At 38.2% G+C, this 20,219-nt stretch overlaps 1 protein-coding gene across 2 annotated transcripts in view; it reads left to right on the top strand.

The window, feature by feature from the left end:
- Nucleotides 1-20,219, top strand: part of PHEX (phosphate regulating endopeptidase X-linked) — a 205,005-nt gene that overhangs the window by 112,124 nt on the left and 72,662 nt on the right. For both annotated transcript variants that reach the window (XM_074323776.1, XM_019714582.2), the window contains exon 13: nucleotides 12,717-12,794. In XM_074323776.1, coding sequence (XP_074179877.1) covers nucleotides 12,717-12,794 — 78 coding nt within the window. The remainder of the gene's footprint in view (nucleotides 1-12,716; nucleotides 12,795-20,219) is intronic.

Below are 20,219 nucleotides of genomic sequence, written 5' to 3' on the forward strand. Positions count from 1 at the left end.
TGAAAAGATGTGTGTATTCCTATGTTCATTGCAACATTTTTTTTTAAACAATAGCCAAGATACGGAAACAACCTAAGTGTGCACCTATGGTCTATGGATGAATGGATAAAGAAGATATGGTGCACGCGTGCTCACGCACACACACACACACTCACACACACAATGGAATACTCCTCAGCCATAAAAAAGATTTAACTCTTGCCATTTGTGACAACATGGATGGACCTTGAGAGTATTATGCTAAGTGATTTCACTTATATGTAGAATCTGAAAAACAAAACAAATCAAACTCATAGTTACAGAGAACAGATTGGTGGTTGCCAGAGTGGATGGGGTTTGGGAAGTGGACAGAAATAGGTGAAGGGGGTCAAGAGGTGCAAACGTCCAGTTATAAAATAAATAAGTCATGGGGATGTAATGTACAACATGGTGACCGTAGTCAATAACATTGTATTGCGTATTTGAAAGTTGCTGAGAGTAAATCTTAAACTCATCACAAGAAAATAAATTTGTAATTTTGTATGGTGACAGATGGTAACTAGACTTATTATGGTGATCATTTAGCAGTGTATACAAATATTGAATCATTACATTGTACACCTGAAACTAATATAATGTTATATGTCAATTATACCTCAATAAAAAAATTAACCTTTACCCCTTAGTTTTCCCTTGCTGTCTTTACTATTAGGTTTGAAAAATCTGAGAACCTCTTATGTAGAAAAGGTGTTGGCAAACTTTTTCTGCAAAGAACCAAATAGTACATATTTTAGGCTTTGCAGGTGCTGTGGTCTCTTGCAACTGCTCAACTCTGCAGCTGTAGCATGACAGTGGCCATAAACAATATGTAAACAAATGAGCATGGCTATTGGAGAGGAAAAACTTTTCCTCTACCCTTTTAGGTTAAGTGTTAGGGGTCCTGTGAATTAAACTGACAAAAGACAGATTAGCAAAAGAAAAGACAAAGTTTATTCTCTTGAGTATATTGGAGCTCACAGAAAATGTAGCTCAAAGAAGCAGTGATAATTTGGGCCTTACATTACCATTTTAACAAGGAGAAGATGTTAGGATTTCAAGGGACAATAAATGGTGGGAAATGACTGAGAAATATAATACATGGGGGAAACTAATGGAAGGTAATGTTTATTTCAGCAAGGTCTGTTTATACAGTTTCTCATCCTGGCGCTGAGTTCTCTTCTCTAGTGATAGGAGTCGTTCTTTTCTGTCCCCCTAGTAGGGGAAGCCCCCATTAAGAGGTACTTATGACAGTGGAATTCTTTTGGAAGACTCTGCTTTTAGGCAGAGAAGCGGAGTACAGAGAAAGCCTCTTTCTATGATTGTTGATTCTCAAATGCCTTCATGTCAAAATAATTCTTATGCTACAGTGGCATATTCTGGAATCCTTCACTGTTCCAATAAAACAAAGTTCCAATAAAACTTTATTTACAGAAACAGGTGGTGGGCTGGTTTTGTCCTGTGGGTTGTAGTTTACTTACCCATGATGGTAGAGCCCTGCTTGTGGGACAGAGAAATATATTATTTACTTTGACCCATATAAAAGCCTAACTATAATGTAGGCTTGTTCTGGCTCTTGGGCTTTTTTTTTTTTTTATCTTGGCTATGTCTTGACAAATGTATTCAGCTAATTGAGGCTTAGGATACTCATTTGAGCAGGTCTAACAGCTGTTCTATTTGCAAAAACTTTGTAAGCAATTTACTACATGTAATTGCAAGTAATAAAAAGACATTTTTTTTTAAATGATACGATCTGGCCACTCTCCTATTTAGTTTTAAATAGAATACATGAGAATTGCCTCTACTTTTAAGGTAATATTTCCCGAGTCTCAGAGGGATGTGTTGTTTTATGGATTAATCACAGAATGGTTTTGGGTTCTTAACTCTATTGCTACTCACTGCTCCATCTATTTACTAAGTAAACCCAAATGTTGGTTTCTTTCTTTAACTGTTGGATGCAGTGCTCACCCAAGTGAGAGGACCATCACAGACACCAGGGAAATGTTTAGTGCCATTATGACTCAATTATGATTTCCCTAGGCCTGAGGAGTTTTCCTTTTCAGACTGGAAAAACTGCCCATCTCCAAGATACATAGAGTTGGTGTTTTCAAGAGAGAGGACAGATAGATGGAGCTTGTTTATAATTTGGAACATGCTTTCCTCGAATATTGTTCCTATCAGAGAACAATGGGGATTGTCTGCTGTCTTGGGACTTCCTCAGGCAGGGTTAAGGATGGGAGACCTGAAATCTGAGCATTCCTGTCTTCCAGCTCTTGTAAAATCAGAACTGTGCCTTGCACTTAGAAAGCTCTCTCATTCACGGGGACACTTATCTATCCTCCCTCCAGCATGATGCATGAGCCTGTGAACCACACCCAAAAGCAATTTGCAGAATTCAAGTTTTTGAAGACTCATAATAAATCAGTGCCATTCTTATCGAGAAGATAAGATTTGATTTGTTAGATAACTGCATTGTTATTATTTGTGGGATCCAGATAGCCCCAAAGGATATTAAAGCCTGTTCCCCAGGCTAATTTTCATCAATACCATTAGCTCTGCTTAGGATAATATCTTCAGCCAATCATTTGTTTGGCATTATGGAAACTGCCATTGTTTTGAAGGATAGCGTAATTTATGTACAGTCTCCTGAACTTCCGCATGCTTAAAGCTCAGAATTTTGATTGATGTTTGCTAGTTATTACAGAACTCATCAGTGAAAATGAGGCCTTGGTGTGGTTAAGCCTGACTGGAGCATTCAAAACCATTGCAAGCTTAAGAAAGTTGTGCTATAAATTGTTTTTAAAAGGGCAGTTGATCATCAGTTGTTCCATTTTTTTCTTATGTTGGTTAAATTAATAAAAAAATATGCTGAGTCTTAACTGTGGAGGAAACACAAAGCTGTTTAATTAAGTGATTAAAGCTATCCTTTTGATGTGATGCATGCAAGACATTTGAGAATTTACCTGGCTCTCTTAAATAGTCAAATCAGTGGGGATTAAAACAAATGAGCTTTCCATCTTGCTTTCTGCCGATCAGCTTAGTACTAAGTGGCTTTAAAAACTGAGGAGTAAAGCAGTCAACCTAACCAATCTTTAAATCGGTTTGGTCATCTATGTAAAAATTACGTGCTATTTTAGAGTTCACAGACAAATAAAGCATATTATATTTGGTTCTGTTCTTTCCCCCAGCACCATCAAGTTGTAGTATACTTTTTGGAAAACTCGGGGAGGGAGGGGGTGACTTGAGAGTTTAAATCATGTTGTGTTTTAAATTTTCAATGTTCCTTGTTTTTCTGAGTTCATTTATGATAATTATTCTCTCTTAAAGTAATAATCTTCACTTGATGAACTCTGTTTTCTCTGCAGAAATTAATTGTGATTTTGAATGCTCTAGCCCTAAGACTTTAGGGCAAGGAATAAACTCCCAAGCAAGTAAGATTTGTTGCATGTACAGAGGGTGCCAAAAAAAATGTATACACATTTTAAGAAAGGAAAAAAAACACTATTAAAATTGTAATACTCAATATATGCCTATAACAAAAGATGAATACAAGTCACATGTGACTTCTGCAATGACAAGAGGTGCTCAGAGTGGTTACCGTCAGCGTCCAGACACTTCTGATTACAGTGAACTACTGCTTGAGCAATGTTGACCAAAGTGTCCACTTGTATACATTTTTTGGCACCTCCGGTTTATGTTAGTAATAGCAAAGAACAAAACAAAAACAAAAGTAGTTAAGTCACGCATGTATATGTGCTCTCTCTCTCTCTCTCTCTCTCTCTCACACACACACACACACACACACACATACACACTTTTCTCCACACCCTCCACACTGTTCAGCGTGGTTCAGTTTGTACACTACTGTATACTAGGCCTTGCGCAACTTAATGAACAATTTACCCTCATTGAATTATCTTTGTCAGCCCAGCAAACTATGGCTCCCAGGCCGTATTCTCATAAACGGGCATACTGCCTGTTTTTGTATGTCCCATAAGCTAAATTGGATTTTACATTTTTAAATGGTTTACATAAAATAATAAAAAAGAATATATCATGATATATAAAAGTTATATGAGATTCAAATTTTAGTGTCTATACATAAAGTTTTATTAGAACACAGCCACAGCCATTCGTTTCCATGTCACCTACAGTTGCTTTCCCACATACAACAGCAGAGTTGCGTACTTGTGATAGAGACCATATGGCCTGCAAAACCGAGATTATTTACTATGTGGCCTTTTATAGAAAAAGTTTGCTCATCCCTGATCTGATAATCCAACTTCTCCTTTCCCTATTCCTTTATTATCCAAGTACTTGTTTCAACTCTCTGTTTCACTGTATTGGTATTAGAAGTAAACTTATCCACGTTTTACAGATAAGGAAACTGAGGACCACAGAGGTTCAGAAAATTAAGGTACTGCTGATACTTTGTAATCGCGATAATGGCAAGTTGTTATGGAATGTTTTTCCTCAGTTTGTTTATACAAACACTGGGAGGCCATGGATCATTTATATACTTTTATGTTCCTTTAGCACCAAGGAGAGTCCTGAGCCTACAGTGCATTCTCAGTATTTGTCAACTGATTGAAATAGCTTATATTTTTAAAAAATATAGTTTTGGTTGTCATCAAGGCTGAATTCCAATGGATTTTAAACATTGCTCCATTTTAAAGAAAGTTCCTTAGGTTCTCACAAAGTCTCTTGCTTTCCCCCCCCCATTTTTTCTCCTATGGTAAGATCGGGTAATGTGGAAATGTGCCTCGATGCGAGCAGCACTGAATGCTGTCCTTGATCATATTATAAACTTTCATATTTTCTGATACCGTTGTTGACATTGATCAGAGTGAGTTTATCTACTAAATCCATCATTATACAAGTCAATATTTATTGAGCATCGCTCCCTTGCTATGTGCCTTGCCACTGTGTTCCATGTGGTGATTATGTGGAAGAGGCCATTGGTGTAATTGGGGTGGTATCAGAAGCAAGGTTCTCTCAGCTACAAAAACCTCCCTTATAATTGGGTTTCTCCTTTTGGGGGATGAACCACTCTTTTCAATGCAGATATTTCTTCAGGGTTAACACATTAGATTGCTATTAGTCACTCACATTTTATTGTAAATTAGTTTGAGGCCCCAATGACAGCAAATGGATAGGCTGTTTTGAGGAAATAACAGTTTCGATGCGGGAGGGATGACTTTGGAGCACAGTGTATCGCCAAAGAAAGGCCAATTTGGGTATGATTGAAGAGCAAATGGTATGAGCACCTAGGGCCTACTGGGTGTTGGGAGGGATGGATACAGGAAAGAGCAAGGATGAGAAGGCAGAAACCAAGATGACAAATACTAAAGGCAACCTTTTCCTTTGGTCTTTTCTAGATTAGCTTTCATAGTGTTTCTTTTGTCCATTTTCTTGTTTCTTTTTTGAAATTGTGGTTATAATTAGACAAAGGTATAATAAAGGTTCAACTATCTCTGTAATGCTTTAACTCCTTTGAAAAAAGATCTGGATCAAATATGGAAAAAATAATATTTAAAAAATCTAGAAGGTGGTTAAATGAATTTTTGATGTATCATTCTTTGTAATTTCCTGCATTTATAAATATCTCGTAGTAAATATATACATATAATATTTATTTTATTTATTTTTTTATTTTATTTTATTTTTTTATTATTTGTTTCAGGTGTACAAAGCAATGTAGTAGACATTTATACCCCTCACAAAGTGATATCCCCCCCAATCTACTACCCCTCCAACGTTGCATACAGCCATTACATTTCCACTGACTTTATTCCCTATGCTGTACTCCACATCCTGTGACTATATATATGTATATATATAGTTGACATTCATTAATATTCAGCTTCAGGTGTACACTGCAGTGGACAGGCACCTACACCGTCCCTGAAGTGATCTCCCTAATAAGACAAGTGTCCATCGGATACCCTACAGAATCTTTACAACATCATTGATTATATTCCCCAATTGACTTTCGTAACCCCGTGGCAATCTTGTGGTTACTGATTGTGCTTTCTAATCCCCTCACCTTCTCTCTCATACCCACTCCCTTCCCATCTAGCAACCCTCAGTTTTTCCTCTATGTCTCTGAAACCGTTTCTGATTAGTTTGTTCATTTGCTCTTTTCTTTAGATTCCACATATAAGTGAGATCATATGGTATTTGTCTTTCTCTGTCTGACTTATTTCACTTAGCATAATGTTCTCCAGGTCCATCCATATCATTGCAATGGTAAGATTTCATTCTTCTTTATGGCTGCATAATACTCCATGGTATAAATGTACCACAGTTTCTTAATCTAGTTATCTACCGATGGGCATTTTGGTTGTTTCTATGTCTTGGCTATTGTGTATAGTGCTGCAATAAACATAGGGGTGCATACATTTTTTCAAATTAGTGTTTTGGATTTCTCTGGCTAGATACCTAGGAGTGGAATTGCTGGGTCATAAGGTAGTTCCATTTCCAGTTTTTTGAGATACCTCCATACTGTTTTCCATAGTGGCTGCACCAATCTGCAATCCCACCAACAGTGCACAAGGGTTCCCTTTTCTCCACATTCTCGCCAGCACTTGTTGTTTGTTGATTTATTGATGATAGCCATTCTGACTGGAGTGAGATGATATCTCATTGCGTTTTTTATTTGCATTTCTCTAATGATTATTGAGGTTGAGCATTTTTTCATATGTCCGTTTGCCATCTGTATGTCCTCTTTAGAAAAATGTCTCTTCATGTCCTCTGCCCATTTTTTAATTGGGTTGTTTGTTTTTTTGGTGTTGAGTTGAATGAGTTTTTAAAATAAATTTTGCATATTAATCTCCTATCAGATATATCATTGTCAAATATCTTCTCCCATTCAGTAGGATCCCTTTTTGTTTTATTGATGGTTTCCTTTGCTGTGAAAAAACTTTTTAGTTTGATGTAATCCCATATGTTTATGTTTTTTTTTCTTCTCTTGCCTGAGGGGATATATCAGTAAAAATATTACTAAGTGTAATGTCTGCAAACTTTCTTCCTTCCTGTATTTTCTTCTAGGAATGTTATGGTTTCAGATCTTACATTTAAGTCTTTAATCCATTTTGAATTTATTCTTGTGTATGGTGTAAAGAGGTGGTCCAGCTTCATTTTTTTTACCCCAATGTAAATTATTGCTTCCATTGTCATAGATTAAATGGCCATATAGGCATGGATTTATTTCTGGACTCTCTATTCTGTTCCATTGATCTGTGTGTTTGTTTTTATGCCAGTACCATGCTGTTTTCATTACTATAGACTTGTAGTATAATTTGATGTCACGTATCGTGATACCTCCCACTTTGTTCTTATTTCTCAAGATTGCCATGGCTTTCCAGGGACTTTTATAGTTCCCTATAAGTTTTAGGATTATATGTTCTATTTCTGTGAAAAATGTCCTTGGTAGTTTGATAGGAATTGTGTTGAATCTGTATATTGCCTTAGGCAGTATGCTGTCCATTTTCTAAGGTGTGCAAATAGTGGCCCTTGAAAGAGTCCTCAGACTTTTTTTGGGGTGCGACTAGCCTGAATTCTCTTGGCTCATGCTTACAGTCTACCTTAGCTCTGGAAATCTCCCACCATGTTCCAAGAATTTCGTGGGCACATCTCTCTCCCCATTGATCACAGGGTTGCTTCAACAGCCTTTGTCACCACTTTGTGTGGCCCCCTGAAACTGGACCTGTGACCAAAGCAAGTGGCAGTATTCCACAGGGGAGTTCAGGTATTTCATTAAGGGTATGATCTGGCCTAAGCTGCCCTGAAAGACCCTCCAAATACACATACAACAGTTACTGCAAATCCTTGGAATAAGTCATGTTTCTGCTTCCTCTGTGTAGTGTACAGTCCACATTTATTCATCACGTTCTCTGGACAAAGGCATAAAAGAATGCTTTACATGCCATGTCATCCTGAATCCTTGTAGACAACCCTATGAAGTAGGCACTATTTTTTTCCTTCAAACTATATTTGAGGAAAAGGAGAGTGTGTTGGGATTCCATTTGGCTACAGCTAATGGAAAACATGACATACAGTGTTTCCCCGAAAATAAGATGTAGCTGAACAGTCAGCTCTAATGTGTCTTTTGGAGCACAAATTAATATACGACCCGGTCTTATTTTACTATAATATGAAACTGGGTATAATATAATATAATATATAATATAATATAATATAATATAATATAATATAATATAATATAATATAATATAATATAATATAATATAGATCAGGTCTTATAGTGCCTCAAACAAATAAGGGGTTTATTTTCCTCACGTTATAGACCGGAAAAGGATGCAGTTCAGGCCTGACATGGTGGGTTCCAGATATCATCAACTCTTCATTTCAGCATCTATAACATGTAACTTTCTTCCTCAAGTTTGTTGCCTTGTTGTTGTAAGATGGCTGTTCTACCTCTGGCATTGTGTCAGCATTACAGGAAGGAAGAAGAGGAAAGGCTAAAGCAGTGGTTCTCACTCGGGTGTGATTTTGTCCCTAAGGGACATTTGGCAATATCTGGAGACATTACTGGCTGTGACAACTTGGAGGATGGGTGTTGCTACTGGCATTTAGTGTGTAGAAGCCAAAGATGCTGCTAAACATCCTACAGTCTATAGGACAGCTCCCACAACAAGAATTATGTGGCCCAAGATGTCAGTAGTACTAATGTTGAGAAATTCTGGACTAAAGGTAGAAAGCATATGCCACTGAGTCTCTCCTCTTAAAATGGATTCTTGGAAGTAGAACAAGGACATTGTTATATGTCGCTGGCCAGAATCTCTTTCCACAGTGAAACTCTAGCTGCAAAGGAAGCTGGGGGATGCAGCTATTTTTTGTTGGGTCCATTGTCACCCTGAGCAGAATTGGGGTCTGATAGTAAGGGAAGGACAGGAGAATGGATATTGAGTAGACAATAGGTGGTTGTCATGTGGAGCCCCTTTCCAGAAGTTTGTGTGAATAAGGGATGGAAATGTATGCACTGGTTAAGGAAAACGCTGGAGTTTTTGATCAGCCACAAGCAGCCTAGGAAATATTTTTTGCAGGACGTAATATGCAGTCTGTTATCTATTTAAATCATGGTTTTCTCAGTATTTTCAGTGGGACTTGCCTTTCCTTCTTGTCCATGTAGCCTGGGGGGTAATGGATTTTAGGTCTTCCTCACTAATATTTTACCCTTCAATAAGCCATCAAACTGGTGCTTTGTTTCTTCTATTTTGAAAAAGTTAAAAAGTGATGTGATCACTATTTGCCTTAAAGGGTATATCAGTTAGAGTATATTCAGGAAAATGGATGCCTTTCGAAGTACATCAAGCAGGAGGGTATATAATATGGGAAATTGGAGGCTTATGCAACCATTGGAAGAGCTGAGGAATGAAGGGTAGAGTTTTCCAATGATCTCTGCTGCCCTCACACAGAAGGGGTCTTCTTAGGAGAATGCCTGGAAGCTGCTGGCAAAGTGCTGTACCTGCTGTCCGCAGGTATCTTTGTGCCTGCCCGTGGCTACCAACAGCAAATGAATAAATGGTGTCTCCTCTCTTCTACCTTTCAAATCTCCTGTGAGTGCTTCTCATTGGCAGTCTAACCTGGAGTCATACCCCACGGGATTTTGGGAGATGTAGTTCTGAAGCTTCTCAGAGAAGAATGGAGAATGGGGTGGGGTGGGATGATGTGAAGTTGACAACACACTGTCTGGCAGAGGAGCATTTGAGTTTGAATAAAGGCATGCATGCAGAGTACATTTGGGAAGAAGAGCACTCTATTTAGATGTTGGCAACGTTGCTACTAGTATTATTACCTTATTTTACCCGGGTGTCCTTGGAAGATGAATAGGGAGGGATCCTTTGTATCTCTGTTCTGGCTCTCTTCAAGTCATGATGTTTTTAAATAAATAATAAAAAGGATTCAATAACCAGCATATGCAGTGCGGAAGGTAATATATTCTGTGAAGCTCCATAGTGCAGTGGGGGTCCCAGAGCGTGAGGTTTGAAAAACAGTCATAATTCATCAGCATGCTTCGGAAAGACCAGTCTTCAGAAAACAATTGTGGATGACTCAGCTGGTATATTTCTTTATTTTGGGGGCGACTATCTGGAGCTCTCTATTTGCTATAGTTATGCATTTGACTTGTATTGAGCTGATAAAATACAATGAGGTATTAAATACAGTGGGGGAAATAATAAAACAATTTTGAAACAAGTTAGCCTATAGACATATGACATATTATTTGGTGTTGACGGGAGAGTTGTAACCTCTAGTTATCTGGTATCTGGGTCGCATCGGGCTTTCAGTGTAACTCACTGGGTTTTGAAGGTAGAATTTGATCTATGCTATATTTGAGTCTCTGGAACAGCAAAACCCATTATGACTATGTCCTACAGCACTTGTAAAATCCTATCTGAGTCTTGAGTTTCAGGTTTCTGCTGATATATTTAATACTTGAATTATTTCAAAGAAGATAAGGAAAACATACTATCTTATTCTATTTATTTCTTGAGTGAGGAAAATTGAAAGGGACTAAAGGAGAAAAACTCGTTACCATGAACAGTGTGCAAAGGTCACTGGTTTTGCTTTGCTGGAATAAAACCAATGTGTTTGGGGTTGCCTGATGTCTCATGTTGGGTCGTCTGGAGGCAAAGCCGAAGATACGGATTTGTGTGCAAGTGATTTATGATTTATTCAGCGAGTGCTCCCAAGAGAAAGCAGCAAGGGAATGGGGGAAGACAGACAGGGAAGGGTGACAAACAGGCAAGGATGCGATTTTAGGGTAAGTCTCAGCCTTGTCCTGGCAGGAACCCTGGAGTGCAAATTATACCTCACGGTTTATCCCAAATTTTGGCAATGGAGTGGGGCTCTCATGGTCCTGCTGCAGTCATTCATTAGCTGAGGGCTGCTTGGGTGGGTGTGGGTGTGGGGGCTGAGGTAGACAAACTCTCCGGGGCCTTCAGAGAGTCTCAGGGGTTGGCCATTAGAGAAGAAAAAGAACATAGATGCTGGGGAGGGATGTACAGAAGTGATAAAAGGGATTCCGTGGGAACTGGGCAGAGCCCTGATAATGTACTTACTCTTTGCGTAAGCTGCCCTTTTGTTTTTGTGAAACCCAGAATCTGGGGAGAGGAGAGAGACACATTTTCACGTGGGACTGTAAAGTTGCTCTAGAGCAGGGGTGTCCAAACTTTTTTCAACGTTTTTTCACCAAGGGCCATATGTGGTAAAATACACAAACAGCTGGGCCACTCACTCGAGGTGAAGTACGTATTGCCTCACCTGGGTTATTTAAGTAAACTAAATATATTTTTGGAATTTGCTGCGGGCCAATAAAAAATGTATCGCGGGCCGCAGTTGGCCCGCGGATCACAGTTTGGACACTCCTGCTCTAGAGCAAGGGTTGGGAAACTTTTTCTATAAAGAACCAGGTACTGTGTTTCCCCGAAAATAAGACCTAGCCGGACCATCAGCTCGAATGTATCTTTTGGAGCAAAATTTAATATAAGACCGGGTATAATATAATATAATATAATATAATATAATATAATATAATATATAATACCGGGTATAATATAATATAATATACTATTGGGTCTTATATTAACTTTTGCTCCAAAAGATGCATTAGAGCCGATGGTCCGGCTAGGTCTTATTTTCAGGGAAACAGGGTAGTAAATATTTGAGGCTTTGTGGGTGACAGGGTTTCTCTACCAAATGGTCAACAACACCGTTGTAGTGCAAAAGCAGCCATATATTACACGTAATTGATTGGACACAGCAGTGTTCCAATAAAACTTTATTTATAAAAAACAGATATAGGTGATGAGGGGGCTATATTTGACCCAGGGGCCAGAGTTTGCCAGTCCCTGCTGTGGAGGCTCCTTGTATGTGCCCAAGGTGATTTTTCCTTTATCCATTCCCTATATGCTGCAAAACACAGGGAATAATTAGCATGACTATCAAAAGGATGGTTACGATGCCTCTTAAACTAGTCTGGACCCCCTACCTCCAATCTTTCTGACATCCTGGTTATCATTCACAGTGTTGCACAGATAATCTTGCTGAAGGGTGACTCATCCCATTTTACTCCTGCTAAAAATATTCAGTTCTCTCTTATCTGTAAAATAAAATCTAGACTGTTTAGTATGGCATTTGGGAATCCCTGTGATCTGGCCCAGGACATTTTTTGCTGCACTGTTTTCTCCTCTTCACCCCTTGTGCTATTCTAGTCCAACTACAGCAGCTACCTCATCTCTCCCACATGCGCTTTGTTTCCGTCTCCCTGTCTTTGCCCTTGCTGTTTCTTCTCCTGGAGTGTCCTTCTGCTCAGCTCTGCATTTTGAAATCCTAACCATTCTCTAAGACTCATTTGGGACCCCCTTCTCCATTAAGCATTCTCCCCATGAGGAAATAGTCTCTGCTTTGGACTTTGGTAGCAATACTGTCTTTTTCTATTAAAACCTTTATTTTATTTATCTTATAATATGTAGTTATTTTCCCCACTCACTATATTTTAGTATTTGTGGGCAGGGATTATCTTTTTTTTTTTTTTTCCCTTCACAGTGGGTTGCATATAGTAGTTACTATTCAGTAAACGGAGTTTTCAGATGAAGGTTGCATTCCTACATCCTGTGTTTATTAATGATTTAACTGCTGAAACTCTGACATCATTTTCTTTTTCCTTTTTATAGGCAAGAGCTGTTTTGGCAAAAGTTGGCTATCCTGAGTTTATAATGAATGATACTCATGTTAATGAAGACCTCAAGGCAGTAAGTACTAAATTTACTGTATTTTTTTTTCTGGCAAGTTTTACTGGCCTCATGCCTTTCAACTAACCCAAGTCCAAGCAATTAAACCTGGTGGTGCCAGAAAGCACCAACTTTTGATTCATTCCTTGGCTAGATATGAGCCTCAATATGCCAGGCGTATCACAAGATTTAGAGCAGATGCAAAATAAAAGAAGTGTCAGAAAGAATGTATAGTTGAGTGGGTACCATAAAGCAAATGGACTTGGACTTAGCCTAATTTGATCATAAAGGAAAGAATTAAGCAATTCGACTATTTTATAATTAGTGAGCATGTTCTAATGGCGAATGCATGATGTTTGTTGTTAAACAATCTTTATGTGCTTCATTCATATTAAATGACTAGTAATAAATCTGCCTGCTGGGAGTTAACTTCATTAAACTTTATGAGTCCTTGCAAATTAAATCCATATACATATGACTATAATTTATTGTGAGTTGGACTGTATATTTGCAGTAAGTTACTGATGGAGGAAGAGTAATAATTCTTTTTTATTCCAGTATTTGGGGACATGTATTTTTCAGTAGATATATTCATTACAGGTCTTTCTAATCACAACCACTCTTATTTCATTTCCTACAAATTGTTCTGATAAAGAACTTTGATTTCTCACAAAACCCCTATTTTTACCATTCACTAGATTTTGTTGAAAAAGTAGTTTTTTGGAATTCTTTAAATAGCTGTGGTTTCGAGGTGTAGCTCTTTCCTGAAATTGTGGTTTTACAAGTTGCATATCTGCAAGCAATCCTAGCTTTGTAGATGAATATCAGAATTTTGCAAGATTTTTCAAAAGTGAGAGAAGGCTTTAAGTGAAAAGTTTCTCCATTTGGCTCCAAGATATGGCCTTGCAAAGTATTGATCCAGTTGCTATGGAGGAAGATAATTATGCCTCACAGTATCCCAATACTCAGACAGCCCATCTTATTATACATTGTTTTGATGCAGAAAAAAATCTCACTTTATTATGATAATTAAAAATACTAATGCACTTGACACATTCATGTATGTTATCTTTTAAGCCCCACAGTGATCCAATGAAGTAGATGGTGTTTAGCCCCATTTTGCAGAAAAGGATGTAGAGACTCAAAGAAGTTAAGTGATTTCCTCAGCGCCACACAGAGTCAGACCAGAACGGAAATCTGGGCCCAGGCAGCTCTGCCTGTAATCTGAGAAGGAGTTCTGCAGGGTCCTTGTTATGCAGCTGTTCTGGAAGAACAGAGGAGTGGGTTGCTCCTCTGTTCTTCCAGAACAAAGAATTGGTAGGAATTGCTTTCCCAGAGCTGGTTGGGAAGGAGAAGAGAAAAAGGGAGGTCGTATTGTCAAGTGGTTAAGAGCACAGGCTTTGGAGTGAATCTGCCTCTTCCACTTACTAGTTGTTTGGTCTTGTGCAGGTTGTGTAACTTCAGTTAGATTCCCTTTGGTTATCTGGATACTGGAGATAATAGTAACCAACGCGTAGTATTGTTGGGACGATTAAATGAGGTTATACAACATGTAAAAACACCTAGGATAATGTCTGGTGCATAAGTTGGCTCTCTATAAATGGTAGTTTTTACCGTGTTTCCCCGAAAATAAGACCTAACCAGAAAATAAGCCCTAGCATGTTTTTCAGGATGACATCCCCTGAACATAAGCTCTAATGAGTCTTTTGGAGCAAAACTTAGTATAAGATCCGGTCTTATTTTCTGGAAAACACTGTACTTTGTGGATCATTATAACTGTCACTGCTAAGAAGAGCAGCACCAGGGTACAAAGTACCTTAGCAGGAGAACCTGGGTTCCATACTGAATTTCAGAACTCAGTGAATGCAGTACCTTTTCTGAAAAGAAACCAAATGTCAAACAGGATGCAGTGTTAGGTATGTTTCCTCGTTTGTCCAGGGCCTGAACTGCAGCCATTAGACACCAAGATTTTTAAGCACTTTTGTGAAGAAAGGGCTTTCATCTGACTCATTGCCAAAGCAGACACAATTACACCCAAGAGTTTCTAGCAGTTTAAAAAAACAGATGGTGAAAACAATCCAAATACATGAAATAAAAATACATTTGTGTTCAGAAACTGATAGGGAAAATGAATAAAACCCAACCCGAAAATAGGTAACGGATGCTTGATGTGATGGTAATAGTGTCACTGAGGTTAATAGCAAAAGGACTCAAGTTTTGCAGGTACACAATGGGACTGTGTTTTCAGTTTTGAGGAACGTGATAAGGACTACTATACTGCCTACGAGAAATTTCTGGTTCCATAAGCTCTGAACATGAGAGGCTTTTACAAATGAAAACCAGCTTTATTTGACGCAAGTGAAGATACGATTCATCAGGTAAAAATGCAAAAGGAAAGAGGATAGAGATTAGGTAATGGATCAGATGAAGGTCAGCGAGAAAGGTGAAAAACTGAAGTTGGGCCCATGTGGAGATAAGAGCAAATGGAAAAGAACTGAGAGGCAAATGTAAAGAATTAGAGAAAAAAATTTTTTTTCCCTCCAAGGATGACAAGGTAAACTGAGATACCCAGCAAAGTCTTTCTGAACAACAACCTTTCTGTGGTCTTTGAAAAGAGCAAGAAGAAAGGAAATGCCCTTTACGTGAACCGCCAGTAGCATGTAGGAAAGCCTACTAGTTGGCCTAGAAAGGTAGACGTCAGTCCATTTTCAAATTAGCCTTACTCAGTGTTCCTTCATTGATCCTTGATGGAAATAAGCTCAAGAATGAGTTAAAACCAATTTTGTTTTTTGATACATTTTTTTAATTTATTGGGGTGACAATTGTTAGTAAAATTACATAGATTTCAGGTGTACAATTCTGTATTACATCATCTATAAATCCCATTGTGTGTTCATCACCCAGAGTCAGTTCTCCTTCCATCACCAAATATTTAATCCCCCTTACCCTCATCTCCCACCCCCCACCCCCCTTACCCTCTGGTAACCACTAAACTATTGTCTGTGTCTATGAGTTTTTGTTTCTCATTTGTTTGTCTTGTTCTTTTGTTGTTTTTGGTTTATATACCACATATCAGTGAAATCACATGGTTCTCTGCTTTTTCTGTCTGACTTATTTCGCTTAGCATTATACTCTCAAAATCCATCCATGTTGTCACAAATGGTCCTATTTCATCTTTTCTTACTGCCAAATAGTATTCCGTTGTGTATATATACCACAACTTCTTCATCCATTCATCTATTGAAGGACACTTTGGTTGTTTCCATGTCTTGGCCACTGTAAACAAAGCTGCAATGAACATTGGAGCATACGTGTCTTTATCTCTGAATGTTTTCAGATTATTTGGGTAGATACCCAGGAGAGGGATTGCTGGGTCATGTGGTAATTCTATTCGTAATTTTTTGAGGGACCTCCACACTGCCTTCCATAGCGGCTGCACCAGTCTGCATTCCCACCAACAGTGGATGAGGGTTCCTTTTTCTCCACAGCCTCTCCAACACTTTTAAAACCAATTTTGTAAAGGTTGGTGTATCAGCCGGGAAGCCAAAACCACACCAGGTATTTCAAAGACAGGAGATTTAGTACAGGAAATAGTTTGGAAGGTAAAAATCAGGAAGGTGAGGTAAGCCAGAGATTAATAACTTCAGGAAGCAGCTACCCTGTTTCTAAGGGCACAAAAGGGAGGAGGGGATGATGGTATCATCGCTTAAGAGAGCAGAGCTGAGGCTGTGGAGGAGGGGAAGAAGATTCTTTCAGCCATTGTCAGAAGAAGAAAGAGGAGAGAATGAAAGAGACCAAACACAGCATCCTTTCCCCTCCTGCTGCTGATTTTCCCCAGTGCCTCCTATTGGCAGGAAGCCAACTGGCGATGGAGCCTAGAAAAACAGAGTTTTCAGATTCCCAGCCTCTACATTCTAGAACAGAGTAAAAGGGTGGGCACATATCTGAGAGACAAAAGGTAAACAATCGGCAGTATTAGGTACTTCACTCATTCTTGGAAAGCTGCTGGAGAATTGCAGTAGGGACTAAAGTCAGAATCACAGCTGACCTAGGAGAATTGAATATGGGTAATTTTTCAGAGAAAATCAATGTTTCTGGTGAATGATACACATGTACATACATAAACATATAACTATGCATATAGAGATAAATAGATATTACATGAACCCACATAACATTCTCTGGGGTAGGTCTTGGTCTGCTCTGGCGAGTGGAGCACTCACACCTGTGTGTGTGTGTGTGTGTGTGTGTGTGTGTGTGTATGGCACGTTTTGTGGTGTATAAATGACAGAGAGTGCTACTGCCACTATGCAAGAATGGGGTGATATTTAGGTGGAATGCTCCAGAAAGATAGGTTGTTAAAATATTGAAATAATTCTGAATTCTGGTAAAAAAATCAAAGCATTGCCCTCGGCTCTCTCAAGTGATTTCTGGCCAGGATGCCCCTGGAGAGCTAAGAATGGCACAGAAGTGGGGTGCCCACCAACCTGCCATCCAGCCCTCCATCACTGCCACACACTGGCCTTCATCTAGAGCCCTCCATGGGCCAGAGCAGACCAAGACTTCCCTGTCTTCCTGGTGGTGGCAACAGGGCATCTGGTTGCATCGGGTTTTTGGCTGGTGTGTGCTAACTATTGCTACCTCAGAGTCATGCTTACATGGCTGCTGTAGGAACTTCTTTTTCCACAGTGGCCCACATATGTAGGTTGTTAAACATTTTGAACATCACCCTTGTATGTAGGTATGTGTGAGTGTGTGTGTCTATGTATATACTACTTACGGGCCAAGCCATCTATATACAACAGTCTTGCATGTTACTTTGCTATTTAAGGGAAAACGTAAATATAAAATCTGGATCCATTAAGGATTCAGAAAATTATTTGGGTGTCTAATATAAAATATTTCTTATACATCATTTGGACATATGTCCGAACATCTTTAAATGGCTTTAACATAAACAAATAGTATTCTAGAATCTATACTTCCTATTGGCTTATGTAGTGTTTTATCAACACATACTTACTGGTTCTACAGAGAAGCTGAGCACACTTCTTTTTCTGCCCTTATTACGTGTTCCTCACCTTTGGCTGGGAGAATAGCGTTATTTTTCTATTTGGTCTGTGGCATTTGGTGCTTGGCATCCAGGATAGGATTTCCAAGAAGAGAAATTGAGATTCCCCTAAATTTTATGATCTATTCCGAGGAACAGCTATTCCTAGGAAATGACAGGAGAACCCCAGTTAGTTCTGCAGAGGTCACTCAATTGAAAAGTCTGGACATGGAATTGATTGAAAGTCATTATCAACTTGACCTAGATTTTCACCAGTAACTGAAAGGACAAGAAGCTTTCAAGCCAATTATTGTCTCTTGCAGAGTTTAAACAGTTTTTGAAGATTATAAGTGTTTTTAAAATATTCATGTGCATTCATTTTTGTTGCTATATTTAGAATAAGCAGGACTTCCCCAATGGTTGCTGAGTTTCATAATTATTTCTCACTCAAGGGCCTACTGAAATATTGGAAATTATCAAAGTGTTATCACATGGTGGAAAATTTGGAAAAGAGAGAAAAAGAATGAAAAAGCACCCATATATTGGTACTTGAACATAATACATGCTTTGTTTTAGTGTGTTATTTTTTTCTCTCTCTTTTTGTATAGTTGTAATTAATGTTTATATACAATTTTGTATACTGACCTTCTTACCATTATTTTAATAGCTGTATGATTTAAGAAAACGGTACCATGATTTATTTAATCACTGCTTCTCCTCCCACTGTGATTTTTACCTTCTCCTTCCCTGTACTCTTTCTATTAAATCACTGGTTTGCTTATTAGGACCAATGAAAACAACACTGAAGTCCTAACCTAATGATTAGGACTGTATGGCTTTGCTGAGTTCCATAAGCTCTAGCTGTTTCCTACCTATCACATGGGAATCACAGCGGCTGGCCCTTCCCTACCCCCAAACACTCAACCTGTCTTACCGGAAAAAGTAAAATTTGTCCCCTGTTACCTGTGACTACCATTAAATAAATGGATTAGATCAACTAAACCAGGCTAAGAAAACAGCAAATATTGTTTAATAAAACAACTTTTAAATTGTTCTTCTAAACATGGGTAAGCTGTTGGCAAACTAATTACTTACCTCTGAGTTTGGTCCCCATCATTGTTTTCATGGTTGTGTGGTAGGACTATTTATTTAAAGTATTTTTAGATGTGGGTCTCTTCTTTAGAACATTTTTGGATGTTTTTTTATTTGATATCTGTAGAACAACCTGAATGTCAAGTTTTTTCTTTTTTGTTTGCTTTTCAGAAGAACAGGAAAATCTCACAAATAGCAAACTCTTCTGAAAGTTAACAACTGACCCTACTGATATTACAAAAAAAAAGTTAATATTTTTGAAGGAAATTCCTTTGGGAGAATTTCTGGAAAGTGTTCTGAACTCAAGAACACATCAGAATTTCCTATTAGTTACAATCATATTCTGAAAGTTCTGGCAGAGCTGTCTTGGGTCCAAAAGCTGAAAAAGGATAAGGGCTGAACATTGGACACATTTGGTTTTTTTAACCATACAATCTAGGAATGCATTAGGATTGCTAGATGAGGTTGCTTCCTAAAACAAGGAGCTTACGCTATTTCCTCTGAGGCTGAGTATAAATGTCTTAAAATACAATTGATTGTAAGATTTCTTTTTATTATGAAGCATCTCAAACATTGGAAAATATGTAAATCATAGTTTGAATACGTCTAGCTTTAACAAATATTAAACATACTAGCTTTATACATACACACACATTTTAAGTTAATAAAACAGATACATTGGAAATTTTTTTGTGTACTCGTCCTTGACCTAATGTCCTTCCTCCTTGCCTACCTCCTTCCCTAGATATAAACACTAGTTTGAATTCCGTGTTTATCATTCCCATCCATTTCTTTATGCTTTTGCAACATAGGTACAACATACAGTACGATTTTACATGTTTTAAAACTTTAAATTGTCTCATACATACAACTTGACTTATTCATTCAGCATTGCTTTTGAGATTATTTCATGCTCACACATACAGACCATTTGTTTAAACTGCTGTATTGTTTTCCATTATGTGACTATACTACAATTTATCAGCCACTCCTGTAAGAATTGAGGGACAATTTAAAGTCATATCTTTATAACTTGTTGGCCAAGTAAAACACCAAGGATGCCAGGAATTGATATTTTCATTCCTGCTTTTTTCCCCGGTCACTTTAGTTATTTGACTACTTTTTTTATATTTTGGCTTGGCCCCCTGCAAAGATTGTTAAGATGAATCACTAACAAAAGCTACTCTACAGACATAATGAGTATTCACTATGTTGACAGAAAAAATAAACCTGAGCCATATATTGGCCAACAAATATGCTGCTGTCAAGTCTATAAGCATCAAGTTGTATATATACATTCATAT

Source organism: Rhinolophus sinicus, chromosome X, assembly GCF_036562045.2.
Source record: "Rhinolophus sinicus isolate RSC01 chromosome X, ASM3656204v1, whole genome shotgun sequence".
In the NCBI taxonomy this organism is placed as follows: Eukaryota; Metazoa; Chordata; class Mammalia; order Chiroptera; family Rhinolophidae; genus Rhinolophus; species Rhinolophus sinicus.